Source organism: Panthera pardus, unplaced genomic scaffold (assembly GCF_024362965.1).
Source record: "Panthera pardus isolate Hobbes unplaced genomic scaffold, ASM2436296v1 HiC_scaffold_22, whole genome shotgun sequence".
In the NCBI taxonomy this organism is placed as follows: domain Eukaryota; kingdom Metazoa; phylum Chordata; class Mammalia; order Carnivora; family Felidae; genus Panthera; species Panthera pardus.
In genome coordinates, this window is record NW_026526788.1 from 6,342,295 (window position 1) to 6,363,411 (window position 21,117).

Here is a 21,117-nt window from a genome sequence, read left to right on the forward strand (position 1 = left end):
CAAGGACACTGGCCACGTGGTAGCTGGGAGCAAAGGAGACAGCGCTGGGGGACCCTCAGAAGCAATCAGAGGCTGGGAAGGGGACCTTGAAGCGGGAGCCCAGTTGAAAAGTCTTACTGCCAAGGAACCGTCTGCATTCTGCTGAAGGCCAGTTCTCTGGCCAGATAGCTGCGGATTAGACGTATTTCAAATTTCAAAATGTTGTCAAATACACTCGTGAATGCTCCATTAATGATGTTCTACCTAAAGAGGAGTAAAAAGTGGAGCGAAGTGTCAAAAAATGAAACAAAACAAAAGAACCCAGTAGGATTGATTGCTAGCCACAAAAACTAAGTTTTTATTGAAGTGTAACATACGTACAGAAAAGCACACAATCAGAAGGGTACAGCTCGAAGAAGTTTCACACACCAGACACACCCAGGTCACCAGCAACCAGGTCAAGGAACAGAACATCCCCAGAAGCTCCCCTTGTGCTCCTTCTGGTTCCCATCCCCCAAAGAGTAATTAATAGTCCCCTACTTGCAACAGCATAGATCAGCTTGCTGGGTTTTGCCCTTGACATACGGGGTTTTTAGATCATAGGATAGGTACATCCAACCCAGGCAATTTCACGGAGGAATAAGAAATTTAGTGGATGGAGCTTGGAGGCTAGAAAGGAGCTAGAAAGGGGACCTAGAAGGATGTGGGGGGAGGGGCGCGAGACAGCTTGTGGGACCAAGCAATGGAGCAGGACGATGGTCTACTCAGGACTCTGCCATCCCTGGACACTGTTAGCAGTGGGCACGGAATCCCTGCCCGTCTTAGATGCCTCCCTGCTGGACCACCACAGATCCCATAAAACGAATCTCAGCATCTTTTCACTGCTGTGCCATTTGCTCTGAGCTTATAGGTCCAGGCAAAGGAGTCCTAGCAGTTCGCGTCAGGTCACTGGCCCCTCCCTGGCCAGTCTGGTGCTGGAAAGGGGGTGCCCCTGAGAGACAGGGAAGACGTCCCCCCTCCAGCATCCACACTGAACGGGAGTTCTACTGCGCCCCACTAAGTTTATATGTAGGGGGTGATCTCCCCCTATAGGAAAGGAGGTCAGACGCTGGCCGGACTGCGATCACAAAGTGACAACTGTCCACTGCAGAGGCACCCCCTTTTGTTCACTCCCCAGTGACTGCTAGCGGGGCGAAGGGCTCATTCACATGTTTGTGTATCTCATAGCCCACGTGCATGACCTTGCCTTTAGGAAGATGGCACTGAGTTCAGGGACACTTTAGAAGGGACAAGGGACAAACCACCCACACTGCCACAAGTTTGGGAGGAACAGGTGTGAGTACAAAGGCAAAAAAGCATCTCGCGGAGGAAGGTAAGGAAGAGAGGAGGAAAAGGACAAAGAGGGGGAGAAAGGAGAGACAGTGAAAGTTAAAAACAAAGGAGAGAAAGTTCAGAGGAAGCCTAGAAGCACAGTTTCTTCCTGACCCGATTTAGCCAGCCTCCGTGCTGCCCCACTTTCTCGGTTTCTCTGAGGCGCTTTTATGAATTGTGCTTTGCTTTATCAGGTTAATGATGTTGACATGGACCACGGAATAAAGAGATCCTGGTCGTAAACCGAGATACAGAAGGGTTTGAAGTCTTATCATCACACACGGCATACAACTCCGCACAGTCTGAGCACACAGCTTCTGACCTCACTAGTTGTGTGAGCGAGCTTTAGTGAAATAAAGAGCAGCTGTCAGCAAGAGAAGCGAAGAATAAAAATGTACTACAGCCATTTGCAAGGTGGCAAGTTATTCACTGATCTGAAATTATATTTGGCTTTTTGTGGGCAATTTGACGGTATTCCTCCGGCCGAACCGGGGCCTCGTTGAAGTCCTGCTTTCCTGCCACTATTACATTGCGGCATTTAGTAATTTATTTAAATGATACAGCAGAGCGTCCATCCGTGGAGCACCTCTCCGTGCCCTCCCAGATAGGCAGGAGGAGCAATGACCGTTATCCCCGATTAGCAGGTTAGAACCTTCCGGGCACACAGCGGCTTGCCCCGCATCACACAGCCAGCTGCTGTCAGCCCCAGGGAGTGAGGCAGTTTCTACACAAGAGGAACCTCACAAACTTGGACAAGGAGCTCTCTATCCCCATGGTTTATTCTCCTCTGTCATTTTTGTTTCAGGCGGGGTCTGCAAATTTGACTCGGAAAAACCAAGAGCCGTCCGGCCTGCCGCTGGAGCATCCACATATCTATCATCGTCCGTAAGCTACGTGCACCCACATGCCTCCTCCCGGCAAAGATGGGGGGACAGGCGTTGCTGCAGAGTGGGCCCGGCGAAGGTGCCGCACAGCCCATGGTACAGGCGCTCTGCAGGCCTGTTTACCCGCGGACGGGTGGAGCCAAAAGGCAGCGTGGCTGGGGGGTTCAGGGAGCCCCGGGGCCAGGCTCAAGCCCCGGTGTTCCTGCTTACGAACGATCGCCTTGGGGAAAGCACAGAATCTGTCCGTGCCTCCGTCTTCCTCTCTGTAAAACAGACATGCCCTCGTGGCGTTTTACGGGTTGCCGGAGGACGGAATAAGTGAATGCGTGTCAACGCTCAGATCAGCGGACAGCGGGTTAGTGAGCTGCTGTCCCTGCGGATCACTGTGCTGGGCCACCCTGGTGAAACCCCGCGGGGCCCCGTGCAGCCCACGTGAGAACGACTGAGGAGGAGCCAGAAAAGGGGAGCAGGAAGCGGTGGCCCATGGAGAGGGGAGCCGGTGCCCCTGGCTGGCCCAGCTGGGGCACATTGACAGTTGAGCTGGCTGCAATATTCACCCAGTGTCGACATTCGTAGGAGGCCCACCTCCCAAGTGGCCCGTGATAATCAGGGGGAAATGGGGACCTGCGTCCCCATCGGGGTTCAGGCCACACGGTCCCAGTGAGACACATATTAGGGAAACCCTTTGACGCTGTGGGCCATTTCCTTCCTAACAGGAGGACGGAAAAGCAGGGAACATAGAGCCGGTGGATGAAAAGAGAGGAACATTTACCCATGTGTTCTAGTTGGTCAAACTGCTCTCATTCGATAGTGAACTATTTGTGAAGGGGGGATTGCCAAGTACGGTTTTTCTTTTCAATAAATTATCTTATTCAATAAATACGGTAGTATTGAATGTACAATGTATTAGCTCGATGTATTTAAATACGGGAGTGGCTGTTTAGAAAGAAATGCAACCCTTAAACCCATACTTATTTGTTATTTGTTACAAAAACGTCGATTTTCTTTGCCGATGATGCAAATAACACGAGAAGGGCAAGAAGCAGTGAAATTGAACGCAGAGAAGAAAACCGATGAAGAGAGGCCGGGGACGGGGGTGACTGGAACCCCTAACGCTAAGAACATGAGGGCTCTACCGGGGAGTTTCCCGATGCACAAGGAGACGCTTCATAAGGAACGGAGTCAGAGAATGGTACAAAAGAACTTCTTCTCTCGGAAGGGGTTTTCTGACGCAGGCACCGGTATGATGAGAGGGTCTTCGCGTACGTGGGCTTCGCAGTAGGCCAGGAGGTCCGCAGCTGCCTGGGAGACCTGCGGGGGACACAGCACAGGTGTCGGTTAGGGGCCAGCTCCCGTGGGTCTGGTGCAGAGGCGGCCGGGTGGACCAGCCCAAGGACAGGCCGCTCCCGACCCGGAGAGACGGGGTCTGTGCAAACCCAGAGGAGACCGGGTTTCAAATGTGCCTTTGGGGAAAGAGATGTGGCCCAGGGATGGCGGACCGACCTCCAGAGAGGAAGGAGAAGCCAGCAGGGAAGGTCCAGACATCCCTGTTCTGTTCTCCACTGCGTGATGAGTGGAGTCCCCAGGCCGCTAGCTTCTCATTACTCTGCTAATCCATTTCTAGGCGGGTAAAGCCGAGTGCTGGCCCTGGGCAGGCCAGTGGGATTGTATTCAGTATTATGATTGTGAATTGTTTGATTGCAATTCCCCTCTCATGACCACATAGTGAGTCACTTCAGACTCCTCAACAGAACACATGTTATTAGCATATTTTGTATCACACACATAAGTTATGTACTCTAAGTGCACTTTTCTTATTTATTTATTTTTGAGAGAGAGAGAGAGGGAGGGAGAGCACGAGTGGAGGAGGGGTAGGTAGAGAGAGAGACAGAGAGACAGAGAGACAGAGAGCAAGAGCATCCCAAGCAGGCCCCATGCATTCAGTGCAGAGCCAGACATGGGGCTCGAACTTATGAACCGTGAGATCACGACCTGAGCCAAAATCAAGATGCAGGATGCTTAACTGACTGAGCCACCCAGGTGCTCCTCTAAGCACCCATTTTATTTTATTTTATTATCTTTTTATATATAATTTATTGTCAAGTTGGTTTCCATACAACACCCAGTGCTCATCCCCGCAGGTGCACTCCTCAATGCCCATCACCCACTTTCCCCTCTCTCCCACCCCCCATCAACCCTCAGTTTGTTCTCAGTATTTAAGAGTCTCTTATGGTTTGCCTCCTTCCCTCTCTGCAACTTTTTTTTCCCCCTACCCACACCCCCCTCCCCCCGGTCTTCTGTTAAGTTTCTCAAGATCCACATATGAGTGAAAACATATAATATCTGTCTTTCTCTGCCTGACTTATTTCACTTACTGTAATACCCTTCAGTTCCATCCACGTTGCTGCAAATGGCCAGATTTCATTCTTTCTCATTGCCAAGTAGTATTCCATTGTGTATATAAACCACATCTTCTTTATCCATTCGTCAGTTGATGGACACTTAGGCTCTTTCCATCACTTGGCTATTGTTGAAAGTGCTGCTATAAACATTGGGGTACAAATGCCCCTATGCGTCAGCACTCCTGTGTCCCTTGGGTAAATTCCTAGCAGTTCTAAGCACACATTTTAACTCACAGCGGCCACTCCCCTGTGCAGGGAGTTGCTGTTGACCAGAATGCTCCCTCTCCTCCGTTCCTTCCACTCTTACCTGAAGCCCTGCTGACACGAGGCAGTTGCGCACTGAACTATCCCCCTCGTTCAAGCCCAGGGGTTTTCGAGGACGAGACAAGTGGGAGGCGACAGAGGGCTGAGATACACTGGCTAACAGGAAGATGAAGTTCCCAGCTCATTTCACCCAAGGTCTGGGTCACGTGCTGGGCAGATGAACGGCTTGTGCATTAATGCCTCCTGCCAATTACGTGGTTCCGCCCGCAAGTGCTTATTATGGGCTACAGGCGGGGTAAGTATACAGCAGGCAGATGAGGTCCTTTCCGTACATTCAAGATCTTAATCTTCTGTAGAATGTTAAAAACATTCCACAAATGAGTGAAAAAATGTTTTAGAGCCTCCAGTGTATACAAGCCACATACACTCCCTACAGATTTTTAAAACTGACCTAGCTTCCAAATTTTTCCAGAAATTCTTCTTCTTTTTAAAAAACCGTTTATCTATGTTGAGAGAGACAGCGCGAGCAGGGGAGGGGCAGAGAGAGAGGGAGACGATCCCAAGCAGGCTCCACGATGTCAGCACAGAGCCCAGCGCGGGGCTTGAACTCATGGAACGTGAGATCATGACCTGAGCTGAGATCAAGAGTAAGATGCTTGGGGCGCCTGGGTGGCGCAGTCGGTTAAGCGTCCGACTTCAGCCAGGTCACGATCTCGCGGTCCGTGGGTTCGAGCCCCGCGTCAGGCTCTGGGCTGATGGCTCGGAGCCTGGAGCCTGTTTCCGATTCTGTGTCTCCCTCTCTCTCTGCCCCTCCCCCGTTCATGCTCTGTCTCTCTCTGTCCCAAAAATAAATAAATAAAAAAAAAAAAAAAAAAAAAAAAGAGTAAGATGCTTAACCGACAGAGCCAACCTGGTGTCCTTTAAGTAATATTCTTAAAGCCACTTCACAGATGAGAAAACTGAGGCACAAGAGTTAAAAAAAACTTGCCCAAGGTCCCTTGGAGAGAAAGCCAGAATTTTTAAAAATATTTATTCATTTTTTGAGAGAGAAAGACACACAGATCATGAGCGGAGGAGGGGCAGAGAGTGAGGAAGACACAGAATTGGAAGCAGGCTCCAGGCTCTGATGCAGGGCTTGAACTCCCAAACCTTGAGATCACGACCTGAGCCGAAGTCGGACACTTAACTGACTGACTGAGCCAGCCAGGTGCCCCGAGAAAGCCAGAATTTGAAGCTAAGCTGTCTGGCCACAGAATTTTTATGCCACAGTAGCCCCCTGATTGATAATCAAACTGTAACTGCCAAGTGGACTGGAATGTTCCACTGGGCCAGCACACTCTCCTTGGAGACCAGCTATCTGGGAACCCACATGACCAAATAATTTATTTGCTTTGCTTCAGCATCTTCTCTATGAAACCTTGCCCCAGCTCCTGTGGGTTGAGCACTCCTACTCACTTTGGTTTGTGCTGCCTCATTTGAATCGATGTATGTCCAAACAAACGCTTGAAAACCTTGACCGTGCCTCCATTTACCTTTTAACGACACGATCCAGCTGGCCTGAAGCTAGCCTGCTAAATTATAATCACAGCTTCCTTCCCCTGGATCATACTTGCTCAGATGTTTGTCAACATCCTTCCTGGGCAAATGGGAATAGTTGAATTTCCAGAAAGCGACCGCAAGGGGGCGCCTCGCTGGGGGCTGCTGCAGAGTTAAGCAGTCTATCTGTCCAAGGCATTGGGGGAAGGGGCCCCACACATGTAACTTTGGAGGTACCAGCTTCCAGTTATAAACTAGTCACAGGGATGAAAAGTACAGCACAGAGAATACAAATAATGTTTTAATAACACTGTATGGTGACAGATGATAATAACAGTTATTGTGGTATTTTGTAATGGATAGAATTGTCGAATCCGTTCCATACCTGAAACTGATCTAACATTGTATGTCAGCTATAGTTCAGTTAAAAACATGAGGCTTTGTAGGACATCTGGGTGAGGGAGAGATGGGGCTGGGCCGTGTTCCCGTCTCCTATCATTTTATCTGCTGCCACACAGCTCCTTGTCTACACCACCCTGACAACTAAGTTGTTTATGTCTGGCCTTTGCTAGTTTTAAGCAGATCTAATCTAGGGATCTTTCTAACACCTCTAAAGGTGATATTGCACTTATTCCACAATGTTCCTTTCAGGAAAACAGGCTGTTCTTCGATTGCCTCCTTTTGCTGCTGTTGTTTTAGGATCACAAATACACTTGCTGAGTTATAACTACACTCCTCCGGACGGCAGAGTCCTCTCTGGGCATCTGTACAACAGGAATGAATATGGAAGGTAGCCTGTATTGGAGCTAAGTAGTAAGCGCCCACTTTCAGACCAGATGTGTGGATCTGGGTCGGTTCCATGTAATATTAATATCCTAGAAGCCCTCGTGTTGTTGAAACAACACTCTAAGAGAATGTTACAAGGGAAGAATCAAGGGAGGTTTCTACCTCAGCCGTCAGCCCCCGTATTTCACACAGTGTCCAATGTTCCTTTATTCCTGTATAAACAAAGTATTTGGATAACCCTTGAGTTTGTTATGGGATCTCTGGAAAGATAAACATACGTAACGAGCATCTTAATGAGCCTTACACGTGAAAGGTGACATCCTGACACACAGCTTAATATCTAGGCATTAATTAACCCCAACCTGCTCATTAGGTTGAGCGGGAGGGTTTTCTTAATCAGTCCTAGGTTGATTTTTATAGCTGAAAGTTTCCTTCAACGCATATCAAGTCTGGGCTGCAGCCATTGCCAAATTGCATAAAACATCTGCCATCTTTGAAACAAAAAAACCAAATGATCTGCTTTCAAAGAGAAAATTTTATTTGGGTTGGAAATTGAAAACTCCCTTGCTGTTTATGCTTTCTCGTCAAGCCTCACGTCGGCTTTACCTAAAGTCCTCTATTATGAAATGCCCAGAGCATCTCTGCCTCCTTCGTACCGAACTGCTATAAGACAACAGATGTTGAAAAGAATCGGCAGCCTGGGAACAACTGTGGAATTTTACCATTGCATTTCAGAGTAAAAGAGGTGATTAAAACAGCCCAAGTTAGCACATAATCCTGTTAGTTGCACTATAATTACAAGCTTCAATGATGGGAGAAAATGTTGCAATTACTATAGTCAAATTCTTCGACAAGACAGATGACATAATTACTATTCTGCCTGTGACACCCACTGCATTTATCCTTTGCATCCAGAGCGGAGCCCTCACACCTAGTTCTCAGCAGTCCTGGTCTATTTAACAATACTACTTGGAATCAATTTCAAGCCTCTTTGACTGGCTCTGCCTGTTCCTCCCTCCACCCCGAGGAAACAAAGCAGGATTAATTGTCGAGGGCACAGCCAGGTTGCAGCCCCCATGGAGCAACAGTATCTTTGACAAGGTCAAACTTGGTGCACACGCCCAACAGAAGAAATCATGTGCCTGTTTTCCCTAGTGGAACCCTTGGGACATTCTATACCTCACCTCTAAAGTCTGAACAGACACCGCAGGGTGAATCCTTGTGAATCTCGTCTTTCTTCTAATGTTGGGAAGTATTTGAGATCAACACACCGGTTCCCAAGCACACACTCAAGAAATTTCCATATTATGATGCTGTGAATGGAATGTCTGTGTCCTCCCCCACCCCAGTCCAAACGTGGAAGCCTCAATCTCAATGTAATTGTATTGAGAGGTGGGGCCTCTGGGAGGTAATTAGGTCATGAGGGTTGAACCCTTGTGAAGGGGATTAGCACCCTTATAAGAAGAGACATGAGAGAGATCTCTCTCCACCTGCCATGTAAAGTCACAGCATGGGGGTGGCCATCTATAAACCAGGGAGAGAACTCCCACCAGACCCTGACCATGCAGGCAGCCTGATCTCGGACTTCCCAGCTTGCAGAGCAGTGAGAAATGAATTTCTTTGTCTAAGCCACTGGGTCTATGGTGCTTTGTTATAGCAGCATGAGCTGACTAAGGTATTTGGCTTCCAGTGGCTTGTGTTGATCCATTTCATTATAGGCAACACTATCGCTGGGTCCTAGGCCACAGATATAGCAGCTAGTTGGGGATGGGTAAGGTTATTCCTGGAGGATACCAGAGGGAGTAGAAGATGTATGTGTGAACACATGAATAATATAACAGAGAGGCCCTCTCTGAATTCTGAAGTCCAATGTTCATAATATTGGATTAGCTGCTGTTTACTATTATCAGCATAAAGCTGTTTTTTTTTCCTCCACATGAAAAGTTGACTGTACATTGAGAGGTAAATCCAAGATGATTGAACGAGAGTTTTATTTTTAAAAATCTTTAATGTTTATTCAGTTTTGAGAGGGAGAGAGAGAGAGACAGAGCATGAGCAGGGGAAGGGCAGAGAGAAAGGGAGACACAGAATCCGAAGAAGGCTCCAGGCTCTAGGCTCTGAGCTGTCAGCACAGAGCCGGATGCGGGGCTCGAACTCCCGAGCCGTGAGATCATGACCTGAGCCAAAGTTAGACGCCTAACTGACTGAGCCACCCGGGCGCCCCTTGAAAGAGGTTGGTACACGTCCTATATGACTCCGACTACCTCTCAGTTTTGACATATCCCGATTTTCCAGAAAGGAAACCATAATTCAACCATTTTGTGAGGGTCTCTGGACCCTGTGAATCAGCTGTCAGTGACCTATCAGAACACGATGGGCTCCCCGATTTTGCTCTTTTTCCATTTTCCACAGGGAACACTGTGATATTTGAGCCCCGCTCATCTTCTGTTTTAACAATGACTGGCTTTCGCTTTAGAATTTTCTCTTTTCGCTGTGGATAACTCAGCCGTATGTGTTTTATCTTGGGGAAAAAATGGAACCATAAAGAACACATTTTGTTCTTTTAAAAGAACTCACAAGCCAGCAGCACTGTCATGACTCCTAGGAAGTTCTAGAAAAAAAAAAAAATAAGGGTAAGACACGTGAAAGACGTGGGGCACCTGGGTGGCTCAGTCGGTTAAGAGTCTGGCTTCAACTCATCACGATCCCGCAGTCAGTGAGTTCGAGCCCCACGTCGGGCTCTGGGCTGACAGCTCAGAGCCTGGAGCCTGCTTCGGATTCTGTGTCACCCTCTCTTTCTGCCCCTCCCCAGCTCACGCTCTCTCTCAAAAATAAAGAAACTTAAAAAAAAAAAGACATGTGGAATACTTACCTGTTAGAAGGATTATGAGGAAAAACTCTGGCTCAAATACAAATGTGAAGCAAGAGCCAAAAAGGCTGATTGCCCAATGGAAATGTCTCAGCAAGCCTGGAGACTTACTTAGTATTCGGTTCTATTAAATAGCTCTGGATTATCCACGCTGATGGGAGAAACCAGTAGAAAAGATAACCACAGCCTAATTTACACTTAAATTTGGAATATCATTTATAATTTTTATGCAGTGTGTTTACATGAAAATATGGCCCTATTTTGCATTTGGCTATTGGTGCCTAAGGGAATAAGGAGGAAGATACAGATTGTATACAAAATGAACAGCATACATGCAATCACATTTGTTTAATTTAATTTACAGGAGTAAAAAGCAACCTCCTGGGTCAACACATAAGTTGCTTACGTTGATGGTGTGGTGGAGAGGACCTAGGCGGAAAGAACAGAAAGGGTCTCTCTTTCCATTTACGGTCACTATGTGGTCACTTCCCATGGCACCCTCTGCCCCCTTCACATAGCGTCATACCAAACCAATGGTAACAAATTCAGAGGAGGGAGTGTGTAACTGGGTCCTGGGGGTGTGGTAGCATCTCTGTGGAAGGGGTGATTCCTACCAAGGAATTTAATTTTGAAACCGCTTTATTATCTTTACAATAATAATCCTTATTTGCTCGTAAAATAACCCCCCAAAAGTTCAAAGCTGGGAGCAAAAGTCAACCGCCACTTGGTGACAGCGCTCTGGTGAACATCGTTTTAGGTATCTTCCTATTCAGCCTTCACATGCAATTTCAGATGCTGTTCTGTAACATGCTATTTGTCACTCAGTACACACAGATGTCTGTCGTTTATAATTAGAGTACAGTGTAGCATTGTCTCTATGTAACTTACTTAACCAGTCCCTACTGATGGACAGTCAAAAATTATAATTTGTTGACACTGTAAATAGTGCTCTGATGAAATTCTTACTTCCCATCATTATTTGCGAGATTGTCTCTGGGTAAATTCCTAGAAGGGAGCATACTGGGTCAAGATAGACACAACGAACATTTTGATACATATTCCAAACTATCCTTCTGGAAGAGTGTATCACTTTCCACTCGACCATCGAAAGCCTCTGACTTCTTTGCTTCACAGCTGATGGATGACAATGGATTTCATCAAAGATTAAAAACACCGACAGTCTTACAATAATCAAGATATGGAAGCAACCCGAGTGTCCATCGATAGACAAGGGGATAAGGAAGATGTGGTATAGATAGGTATAGATACATACAAATGGCATATTGCTCAGCCAAATAAAAGGATGAGATCGTGCCATTTGTGACATGGATGGACTTAGCGGGCATTATGTAAGAGAACTAAGTCAGTCTAAAAAAAGATGAACACCGCAAGATTTCACTGCTATGTGGAACCTAAGTACGCAAAAGAATAAACAAATGAAAACAATCAGCCCTATAAATATAAGGAACAAACTGATGGGTTACCAGAGGGGAAGGGGGGCAAAATGGGTGAAGGGGAGTGGGAAATACAGGCTTCCGGTTATGGAATGAAGAAGTCCAGGGAATAAAAGGCATGGGGGAGGGAACATAGTTAATGATACTGTAACAGTACTGTGTGGTGACAGATGGTAGCTACATTTGTGTGAAATGACAGCACATATAGAGAAACTGAGTCACTGTTTTGTACACCTGAAAGTAACGTAATATTGTGTGTTAACTATACTAAAAACAAAACAAAACAAAACAAAACCAGTCTGGGTCTCAGCGTTGCTTGTTTGTTTTTGAGTAGATCTCAGTGTTGTTTCGAGCGTAATTCTTGTATTATTTAAGGAGGTAAATGTCTCTTCCTGTATTTGACCATGTTTATATTTCTCTATTTTAAGCTACCCATTGGTGTTGTTCGTACAATGAAAGAAACAGAGGATATTTTATTTTCTTACTGACTTTCCAGAGAAATTTCAGAGAGGTTTAGAGAAATTAACCCTTTATTACTCAGGTAGCAGATGTTTTTCTTATTTTGTGAATTGGGGGGTTTTTACCATCTCAAATTTTAAAAAATAAGGTCAAAGTTTCTAATTTATGGGGTGCCTGGGTGGCTTAGTTGGTTAAACATCCAACTCTTGGTTTCGGCTATGGTCATGATCTCATGGCTTCACGGGTTCACACCCCACGTTGGGCTCTGTGTCAATAGCACAGAGCCTGCTTGGAATTCTCCCTCTCCCTCTCTCTGCCCTTCACCCACTGACGTTCGCTCTCTCAAAAATAAATAAATAAACTTAAAATAAACCACTTTTACTTTAGGAACCACTTTTGTGGTATGTTTGGCCTTCTCAGATGTTTATAAAAGCATTTGCTCCTATTTTCCTAGTACTTTGTTATATTTATTTTTTTTTAATTTTTTTAAATGTTTATTTACTTTTGAGAGAGAAAGAGACAGAGACAGAGCATGAATAGGGGAGGGGCAGAGAGAGGAAGACACAGAATCTGAAGCAGGCTCCAGGCTCTGAGCTGTCAGCACAGAGCTGGACGCGGGGCTCGACCTCACGAACTACAAGATCATGACCTGAGCCAAAGTTGGACGCTCAACCAACAGAGCCACCCAGGCACCCCTATATTTGTTATATTTAAATGTTTGATCAAAGTTAAGGAATGAATTGTGTCTAGTGAAATTCATATTTTGAAGCCATCAACCCTAATACGACTATTTGGAGATAAGTTCTTCAGGGACCTAATTAAGGTTATATGAGGTCATAAGGGGGGGGGGAGGTCCCTAATCTGATAGGACTGGGTCTGTTTAAAAGAATAACAGACACCAGAAAGTTCTCTCTTCCCCTGAGCACAGAGGGAAGGCCATGTGAAGACACAATGCGAAGGCAGCTGTCTGCAAGTCAAGGACGGAGGCCTTACCGGACATCAACCCTACTGGCACCTTGATCTTGGACTTTGAACCTTCAGAACTGTGAGAAAATAAATTTCTGTTGTTTAAGCCACACAGTCTGTGGTATTGATTTGAGATACCATCTGGATCCTTTTCCAAATTCCCAGTACACTTGGATCTATTTAGGACTTCCTATTATGTTCTGTTGATCTATCTAATCATAAATCTTTAAGTGCTCTGATTTTAAAATAAATTCTAATACCTGGCAGGAAAATTCTACGTATGTTCCTCCTTGCACATATATGCTTAAAAAAATATTCCTGGATACTCTCACCATTTATTCATCTAATTGAACTTTAGAATAGTTTTCAGTTTGCTTCCTCCAAAAACAGAAATAGAATTTTGATTAGATTTGTGTTGAATTTATGTTAATTTACAGAGAACAGACATTTCTACAATATAGACCCTGCCTGTTCAAGAACAAGGACACTTTCCTTTAATCAAATTGTCTTACCTTCCTGTTTTCAAGTCTTATGCCCTTTTATGTTTTGAGTGTTTGTTAAAAAAATATATGTCTAATGGATTTACATATGGCATTCTCAAAATCAATTTCGCTAAGAGATAGTTTATTTTTATTTATTTATTTTTTAAAGTTTATTTATTTTGAGAGAGAGAACAAGCAGGGGAGGGGCAGAGGGAGAGAGGGACAGAGGCTCTGAAGAGGGCTCTATGCTGACCACAGAGAGCCTGACGTGGGGCTCAAACTCATGAACCACAAGATCACAACCTGAGCTTAAATTGGACACTTAACCTACGGAGCCACCCAGGTGCCCCAAGAGACAGTCTGAAAAGGTTCCTGAGGCTGACATTTATTTCATACTATGGCCACCACTGTATGGCCCTGTGGTCAAAGAATGTGGTATGAACCATTTTTACTTTTTAGAATGTAGTGGTGCTTAGAGAAAAGTGTTCTTAATGTTTTCTGGATAAAGACCTATACCTTATCATCTATCTGTCTGCCTATCTACCAGATCAACCTAATTAATTTTATTATTAATATATGATTACCTCTCTTTTGTCTAATTGATCCACCATGGACTAGGAAAGACACACTATACTCTTACACAACTTGTTCATCTTTCTTGACATTTCTTCAAATTTTGCTTTGTATATTTTGACATAATTGGACCGTATGGTAAGACTATGTTTAGACTATGTTTTCATTTTTCTAAATTTTAGTCATTCTAATAGTTGTGTTGGGGCATACCAATGTTATTTTAATTTGTCATTATCTAGTGACACATGATATGGAGCATTTTTTCATATGCTCCTTTGCTATCTGTATATCTTCTTTGGCGAGGTGTGTGTTCAGATCTTTGGTCTTTTTTCTTTTTTTCAACGGGGTGGTTTGTTTTCTCACTGTTGAGTTATAAGAGGTCTTTGTATATTTTGAATACCAGTCCTTTATCAGATATGTGTTCTGCAAAGATTTTCTCCCAGTCTGTGGCTTGTCTTCTCATCCTTTCCACAGAGTCTTTGACAGAGAAGCTCTTAATTTGAATGATGTCCATCTCAGCAATTCTTTCTTTTGTGGATTTTGCTTTTGGTGTTATAGCTAGAAACTAATTGCCAGACCCAAGGTCATCTAGATTTTCTCCTGTGCTGTCCTTTAGAAGTTTTCTAGTTCTGCCTTTTAGTTTGGGTCTATGATTGATTTTGAGCTCATTTTTGTGAAAGGTGTAAGGTCTGTGTCTTGATTTAGCATTTTCCATGGGGTTGTCTAGTTATTCCAGCAGCATTTGTTGAAGAAACTATCCTTTTTCCATTGTATTGCTTTTGCCTTTTTAGAGATTAGTTGACTATATTTATGTGAGTCTGCTTCTGGCCTGTCTATTCAGTTTCACTGATCTATTTGTCTATTCTTTTGTTGATATCACATTGTCTTGATCACTGCAGCTTTATAGTAGGTCTTGAAATTGGGTAGTGTCAGCCTTCCATCTTTCTCTTCTCTCTGTCTCTTTTTAATGTTTATTTATTTATTTTGAGCAAGACATATAGAGCATGAGTGGGGGAGGGGTAGAGAAAAAGGGAAACAGAGAATCCCAAGCAGGCTCTGTGCTGACAGTGGGGCTTGGACCCACAAACCATGAGACCATGACCTGAGCCAAAATTAAGAGTAAGATGCTCAACCAACTGAGCCACCCAGGTGCCCCTCTTCTCTTTCAATATTGTGTTGGCTATTCTGTTTTATTATTTTTTTAATTTAAGGTTTATTTATTAATTTTAATTTTTTTTAATGTTTTTATTTATTTTTGCGACAGAGAGAGACAGAGCATGAGCAGGGGAGGGGCAGAGAGAGAGGGAGACACAGAATTGGAAGCAGGCTCCAGGCTCTGAGCTGTCAGCACAGAGCCTGATGCGGGGCTTGAACCCACAGACTGTGAGATCATGACCCGAGCCGAAGTCGGATGCCTAACCGACTGAGCCACCCAGGTGCCCCTATTTACTTATTTTTGAGAGAGAGAGAGAGAGAGAGAGAGCAAGTGAGCATGGGAGCAGGGGAGGGACAGAGAGAGAGAGATGGAGAGAGATAATCCCAAGTAAGCTCCATGCTGTCAGTGCAGAGCCCAACATGGGGCTTGAACTCTTGAACCTTGAGATTGTGACCTGAGCCAAAATCAAGAGTTGGACGCTCAACCGACTGAGCCACTCAGATGCCCCTCCATATAAACTTTAGAATCAGCTTATCAGTATCAAAAAGCCAACTTGCTGGGATTTTGACTGGGATTGTCTTGAATCTATAGATTAAGTTGGGAAGAACCAACATCTTAACAATATTGATCCTCTTATCTATGAACATGGAATATCTTCATTTATTTAGATTTTCTTTGATCTCTTTCATAGGTTTTGCAGTTTTTCATGTATATCTTGTACATATTGTAACCAGTGGTTACAAATGATTGACCTGAAATGGTGAAGGTGAGTGGATTAAACCTGAAGTGATAGCTGTAGACCCTGAAATCAATTGCGTCAAAGTCGATTGGGAGAAAAGTTGTGAGCGACGTGGCTGCTGATACAGGAAAGAGGGTGGGTCCTATTCCTGTTAGAGTTGGAGTTGTGACAGTTTCAAGTAATGCACAGCATAATAGCTCTGGAGAAATTTGGGCTATTGGACCATAATAGCTCTGGAGAAATTTGGAGAAAGTGGACTATTCAGCTGAAGCAGCTTAGTCTCCAATAACACTCAACTCAAGTGATATTAATGCAATACAATCTAGTAAACCAAAGCCCATTGGTAACCTGGGCTTGAGAAGATGGTTTGTTTTCTAGGTAGAACTGTGTGGTCAAACTAACTGCAAGATTCTGTTAAACATTAGAATGCCCAAAGCACCATCTAATGAGAAATACACAACAGGACTAGAATAACCTCAAAGGTTGGGAGAAAAGAATAACCACAATGGGTGGGTGTAAGTTCTTCATCAGATTATGTTTGCTTATGATCAACCTATGTTAGGGTCTAACTTTTGTAATGAAAGGTAGTGTTGAAGTAAGTGGACTCTCAGGTCATTCCTATGGAAGAAGTTCACCCTCTGCCTCACTGGTGACGTTCACACTATAAGACATCTAGTATTCTTTTGGCTGCTGCTGTTGATGTTTATATAGTCTATGAACTGACGTAGATGGGCAGAGATCTCTTTAATCATTTGGTACCTAAGGGAGTAAATATGTTTTCTGATGCCCAAATCTGAAGTCTATGAAGAGTAAAAATTGAAAAGAGTGACCCTATCACATTAATATCCAGCAGAATTCCAAGACTGAATATTGACCTAGAAACCATAACCTGGTAAAGACTTTGTATACCAGTGATAGGTTGTTTTCTTTTTTAATGTTTATTTATCTTTGAGAGAGAGAGAGAGAGAGAGAGAGAGAGAGAGCCAGGGAGGGACAGAGGGAGAAAGGGACAGAGGATCTGAAGCTGGCTCTGCACTGACAGCTGTTCTAAATAGATTAAATCCATCCTTCAGCGTGACCAATGCCTGCTATGACCCACGTAGTGTGTGGATTGCAAGGACAAGATACTCAGCCCCGGCTTGGATGAAATTTCTGACCCGGTGAGAATTTCCCTAGAAAATGTCTTATAGTCTTAATGTATGTTATTATGCATAAATTAACAGAAACTGTGCACATCTGTATCTCCTTTAGTGAAACCCAACTGGATAAAATGAAATAATTCTGCTAAAGAAAAGAAGCACAAATTTGCATTATAGTTAACTTTCTGCCTAATTGAGAGTTTCGTTTTCTGTTGCCTAGGACATCAACGACCACTCGGCTCCGTGGAGAATTCTCTGCAGAATTTGAGAATTTTTACATAATCTTAGGCTGCAGTGAATGGAGATGCAATGCTGTCCAGACCGATATTTCTGCCCTTGGTAGGTAGGGCCCTATAGTTTAATAATAAGACTTGAGGTTCTGCGTTGGTGTCCCCACTTCATCATATAACTGTGAGCCAAAGTTTTCTTGTCTGTGAAGTAAGGTGGAGTAGCACCAATATCTCAGGGGTGGGGTGAGGATTCAAGCACTTAATACATACGAAATTAGGGGTACTTGTCCTAAAGGATCGCTTCCTCTGCCTGTACGCTTAATGGGCTTTTTCTTCACTGTTGAGATTAAGTAACCTCAGCAGTGTATGTGTCTATGGGCTTATTATCTCCTATTATCGTCTTTCCCGGAACACGATGAGCTGTTTGCATCTGCAGATTCAAGTCTTCCTTTATTTAATGAAAGCTTTTTATTTATTTATTTACTTTTTAAATGTTTTATTGTTTATTTTTGAGAGAGAGAGGCAGAGTGGGAGCAGGGAGGGGCAGAGAGAGACACGCGCGCACACACACACACACACACACACACACACAGAATCCCAAGCAGCTCCAGGCTCCGAGCTGACAGCACAGAGCCCGATGCGGGGCTTGAACTTATGAACCGCGAGATCATGACCTGAGCCGAAGTCGGACGCTCAACTGACTGAGCCACCCAGGCGCCCCTAATGAAACCTTTTTATATTCTACCCTTAAGAGTGTTTTCTATGCCATTTGTTCTCTCTGTCGGGAACACCAGCATTCAAATCTTGGAATGTTCCTGTCAGTCTTTATTTGTATCACTCTCTCTCTAACTGCTTTTATCTGACTGTTCATCTTTTTCTTTTGCATTATGTAGGCGTTTCCTAAGCCTGTGCTCTGTGTCAATAATTTGGTTTTCTATAGTGTGTGTTACACTCTTTGCTGCGTTTAATGGTGTTCCCTCTCCCCTGTCAACTTTTTTCCTTAGTTTTTCCACCTCCTCCTTTTCCAACTCATTCTTTTTTCTCTTCTTTGAGCTAGGGTTTCATAGATTCTATATTTGTTTTACATTTTTTGACTATAACACAGTTACCTAAAGTTTTCTTTGGTTTTCTGGAAGAAAACTTTTTCTTACATGAATACTTTATTGGTCCTTTATATGCCATAGCCTAGTTTGAGGTTTTCTGGCAGTATATTTACATAGGTCCATAAAACTTGTATGGAGCTATGTAAATATAGGTCCCTGAAAGACCCCGAATAGCCAAGGCAATCTTGAAGAAGAAGAACAAAGCTGGAGGTTTTTTGATACAGGGAGGAATCACAATCCCAGAGTTCAGGATATACTATAAAGCTGTAGTAATTAAAACAGTATGGTACTGGCACAAAGATAGACACATAGATCAGTAGAACAGAATAAAGAGCCCAGACATAAACCCACACTTGGGGCACCTGGGGGACTCAGTCAATTAAACATCCGACTCCTGATTTCGGCTCACGTGGTGATATCATGGTTTGTGGGACCGAGCCCCACATTGGCCTCCACACTCACAGTGCAGATCCTGCTGGGGATTCTCTCTCTCTGTCCCTCCCCCGCCTGCTCTCACTCTCTCTCTCTCTCTCATAATAAATAAATAAACTTAAAAAAATTAAAAACACAAACCCATGCTTATATAGTCAGCTAATCTATGACAAAGGAGGCAAGAACATACAATGGAAAAAACACAGTTTCTTCAACAAATGGTGCCAGGAAATCTGGACAGCTACACGCAAAAGAATGAAACAGGTCACTTTGTTACAGCATACATAAAAATAAACTCAAAATGGGCTAAAGCCCTAAATGTGAAAACGAAACCATAAAACTCCTGGAAGAAAACATTGGCAGTAATTTCTTTGGCATCAGCCATAGAAACATTGTTCGAGATAGGTCTTCTAAGGCAAGAGAAACAAAAAGCAAAATTAAGCTAAAAGGCACTCTGCTAAATGGGAGAAGATATTTGCAAATGATTTATCTGATAAGGGATTAGTATCCAAAGTATATAAAGAACTTGTACAACTCAACACCAAAAAACAAATAATCCAATTAAAAAATGGGCAGGGGACCTAACTAGACATTTCTCCAAAGAAGACATCCAGATGGCCAACCGACACATGCAAAGATGCTTAACATCACTCATCATCAGGGAAATGGGAATTAAAACCACAGTGAGGTGTCACACTTCACACCTGTGAGAGTGGCTAGAATCAAAGTGTTGGTGAGGATGTGGAGAAAAAAGAACCCTCACACACTGTTGGTGGGGCTGCAAATTGCCGTAGCCGCTGTGGAAAACGGTACGGAGGCTCCTCAACAAGTGAAAAACAGAAATACCATATGATCCAGCAATTTCATTAATGGGTATTTACCCCTAGAAAACAAAATACTAATTTGAAAAGATATATGCACCCTTATACTTACAGCAGCATTATTTATAATAGTCAAGATAGGGAAGCAGCCAAGTTTCCATTGATAAGTGGATGAAGAAGATACGGTATTTACGTACAATGGAATATTACCCAGCCACACACACACACACACACACACACACACACACACAATGAAATTTTGCCATTTGCAACAACATCAATGGACCTTATGGATGGTATAATCAATAAGACCTTGATGGTATAATCAATAAGAAGGTAAGCACCACAACAGAAAATGTGCTCTTAAAGCGGAGCAGACAGCCACATGTAAAAAAATGAAACTGGACAGTTATTTCATAACACCCATAAAAATTAACTCAAAATGGAGTAAAGATTTGAATATGAGATTCAAAAAAATTTCTTTGGGGGCGCCTGGCTGACTCAGTCTGTAGAGCGTGTGACTCTTAATCTCGGGGTTGTAAATTCGACCCCACGTTGGGTGTAGAGATTACTTAGAAATAAAAGACTTAGATCTCGCGGTTTGTGAGATTGAACCCCGTGTGGGTGCAGAGCCTGCTTGGGATTCTCTCTCTCCCTCTATCTCTGTCCCTTCCTCTCTCACTCACTCTCTCTTTTTTTCAAAATAAATAACTTAAAAAAACGGAAATAAAATCTTCACAAAATTTTGTTTGAAACAGAAATGTATTCCCAGAGTAGTGTGCAAAAGCATAAACTGAGGCTGCTTGGAGGTTTCCCTCCCCTCCTCCACTGACTCCCCAGCTCTCTGAATGTGGTGGGGGCGGGGGGGGGGGATGCAGATGAAGGGAATATGTACCCATAATCAAAATGGTCTGGCTCAAAGAATGGTCTGGTGCTAGGAGAGTCTGGGGAACAGACTTCATTGCTGGTAAGATTTTAAACTGGTACCACTTTTCTTTTTATTTTGTAATGTTTATTTATTTAGTTATTTTGAGAGACAGAGAGAGAACTTGAATGCAGGGTGGGGCAGAGAGAGAGAAAGAAGGAGCAGGGGAGGGGCAGGGAGAGGGGAGAGAGAGAGAGAGAGAGAGAGAGGGAGAGAGAGAGAGGGAGAATCCCACCCAAGCAGGCTCTGAGCTGTCAGCTTGGAGCCTGGCATGGGGCTCGATCCCATGAACCACGAGATCATGCCCTGAGCTGCTGAATCAAGGGTTGAGCTGAAATCAAGGGTTGGAAACTCAACCCACTGGGCCACTCAGGGGCTCCTAAACTGGTACCACTTTTCATGGGGAAATCTGATATGGATTCAAACACTTTAGAATAGAACATATCCTTTGACTGAGCAATTTCAGCCCATAGGAATTTATCCTAAAGAGACAATGAAACATGTGCAAATTTTATCTACCAGTGTGGTTGCTGCAGTGTTGTTTAAA

The 21,117-nt window shown here is 44.0% G+C and overlaps 1 protein-coding gene across 4 annotated transcripts in view; it reads right to left on the reverse strand.

Moving 5' to 3' along the window:
* Positions 1-309: 309 nt before the first annotated feature.
* The window catches only part of GNG4 (G protein subunit gamma 4), a 72,639-nt gene continuing 51,831 nt past the window's right edge, over positions 310-21,117 (reverse strand). For all 4 annotated transcript variants that reach the window (XM_053910209.1, XM_053910210.1, XM_019418950.2 and 1 more), the window contains one exon: positions 310-3,545. In XM_053910209.1, coding sequence (XP_053766184.1) covers positions 3,417-3,545 — 129 coding nt within the window. In that variant the 3' untranslated portion in view covers positions 310-3,416. The remainder of the gene's footprint in view (positions 3,546-21,117) is intronic.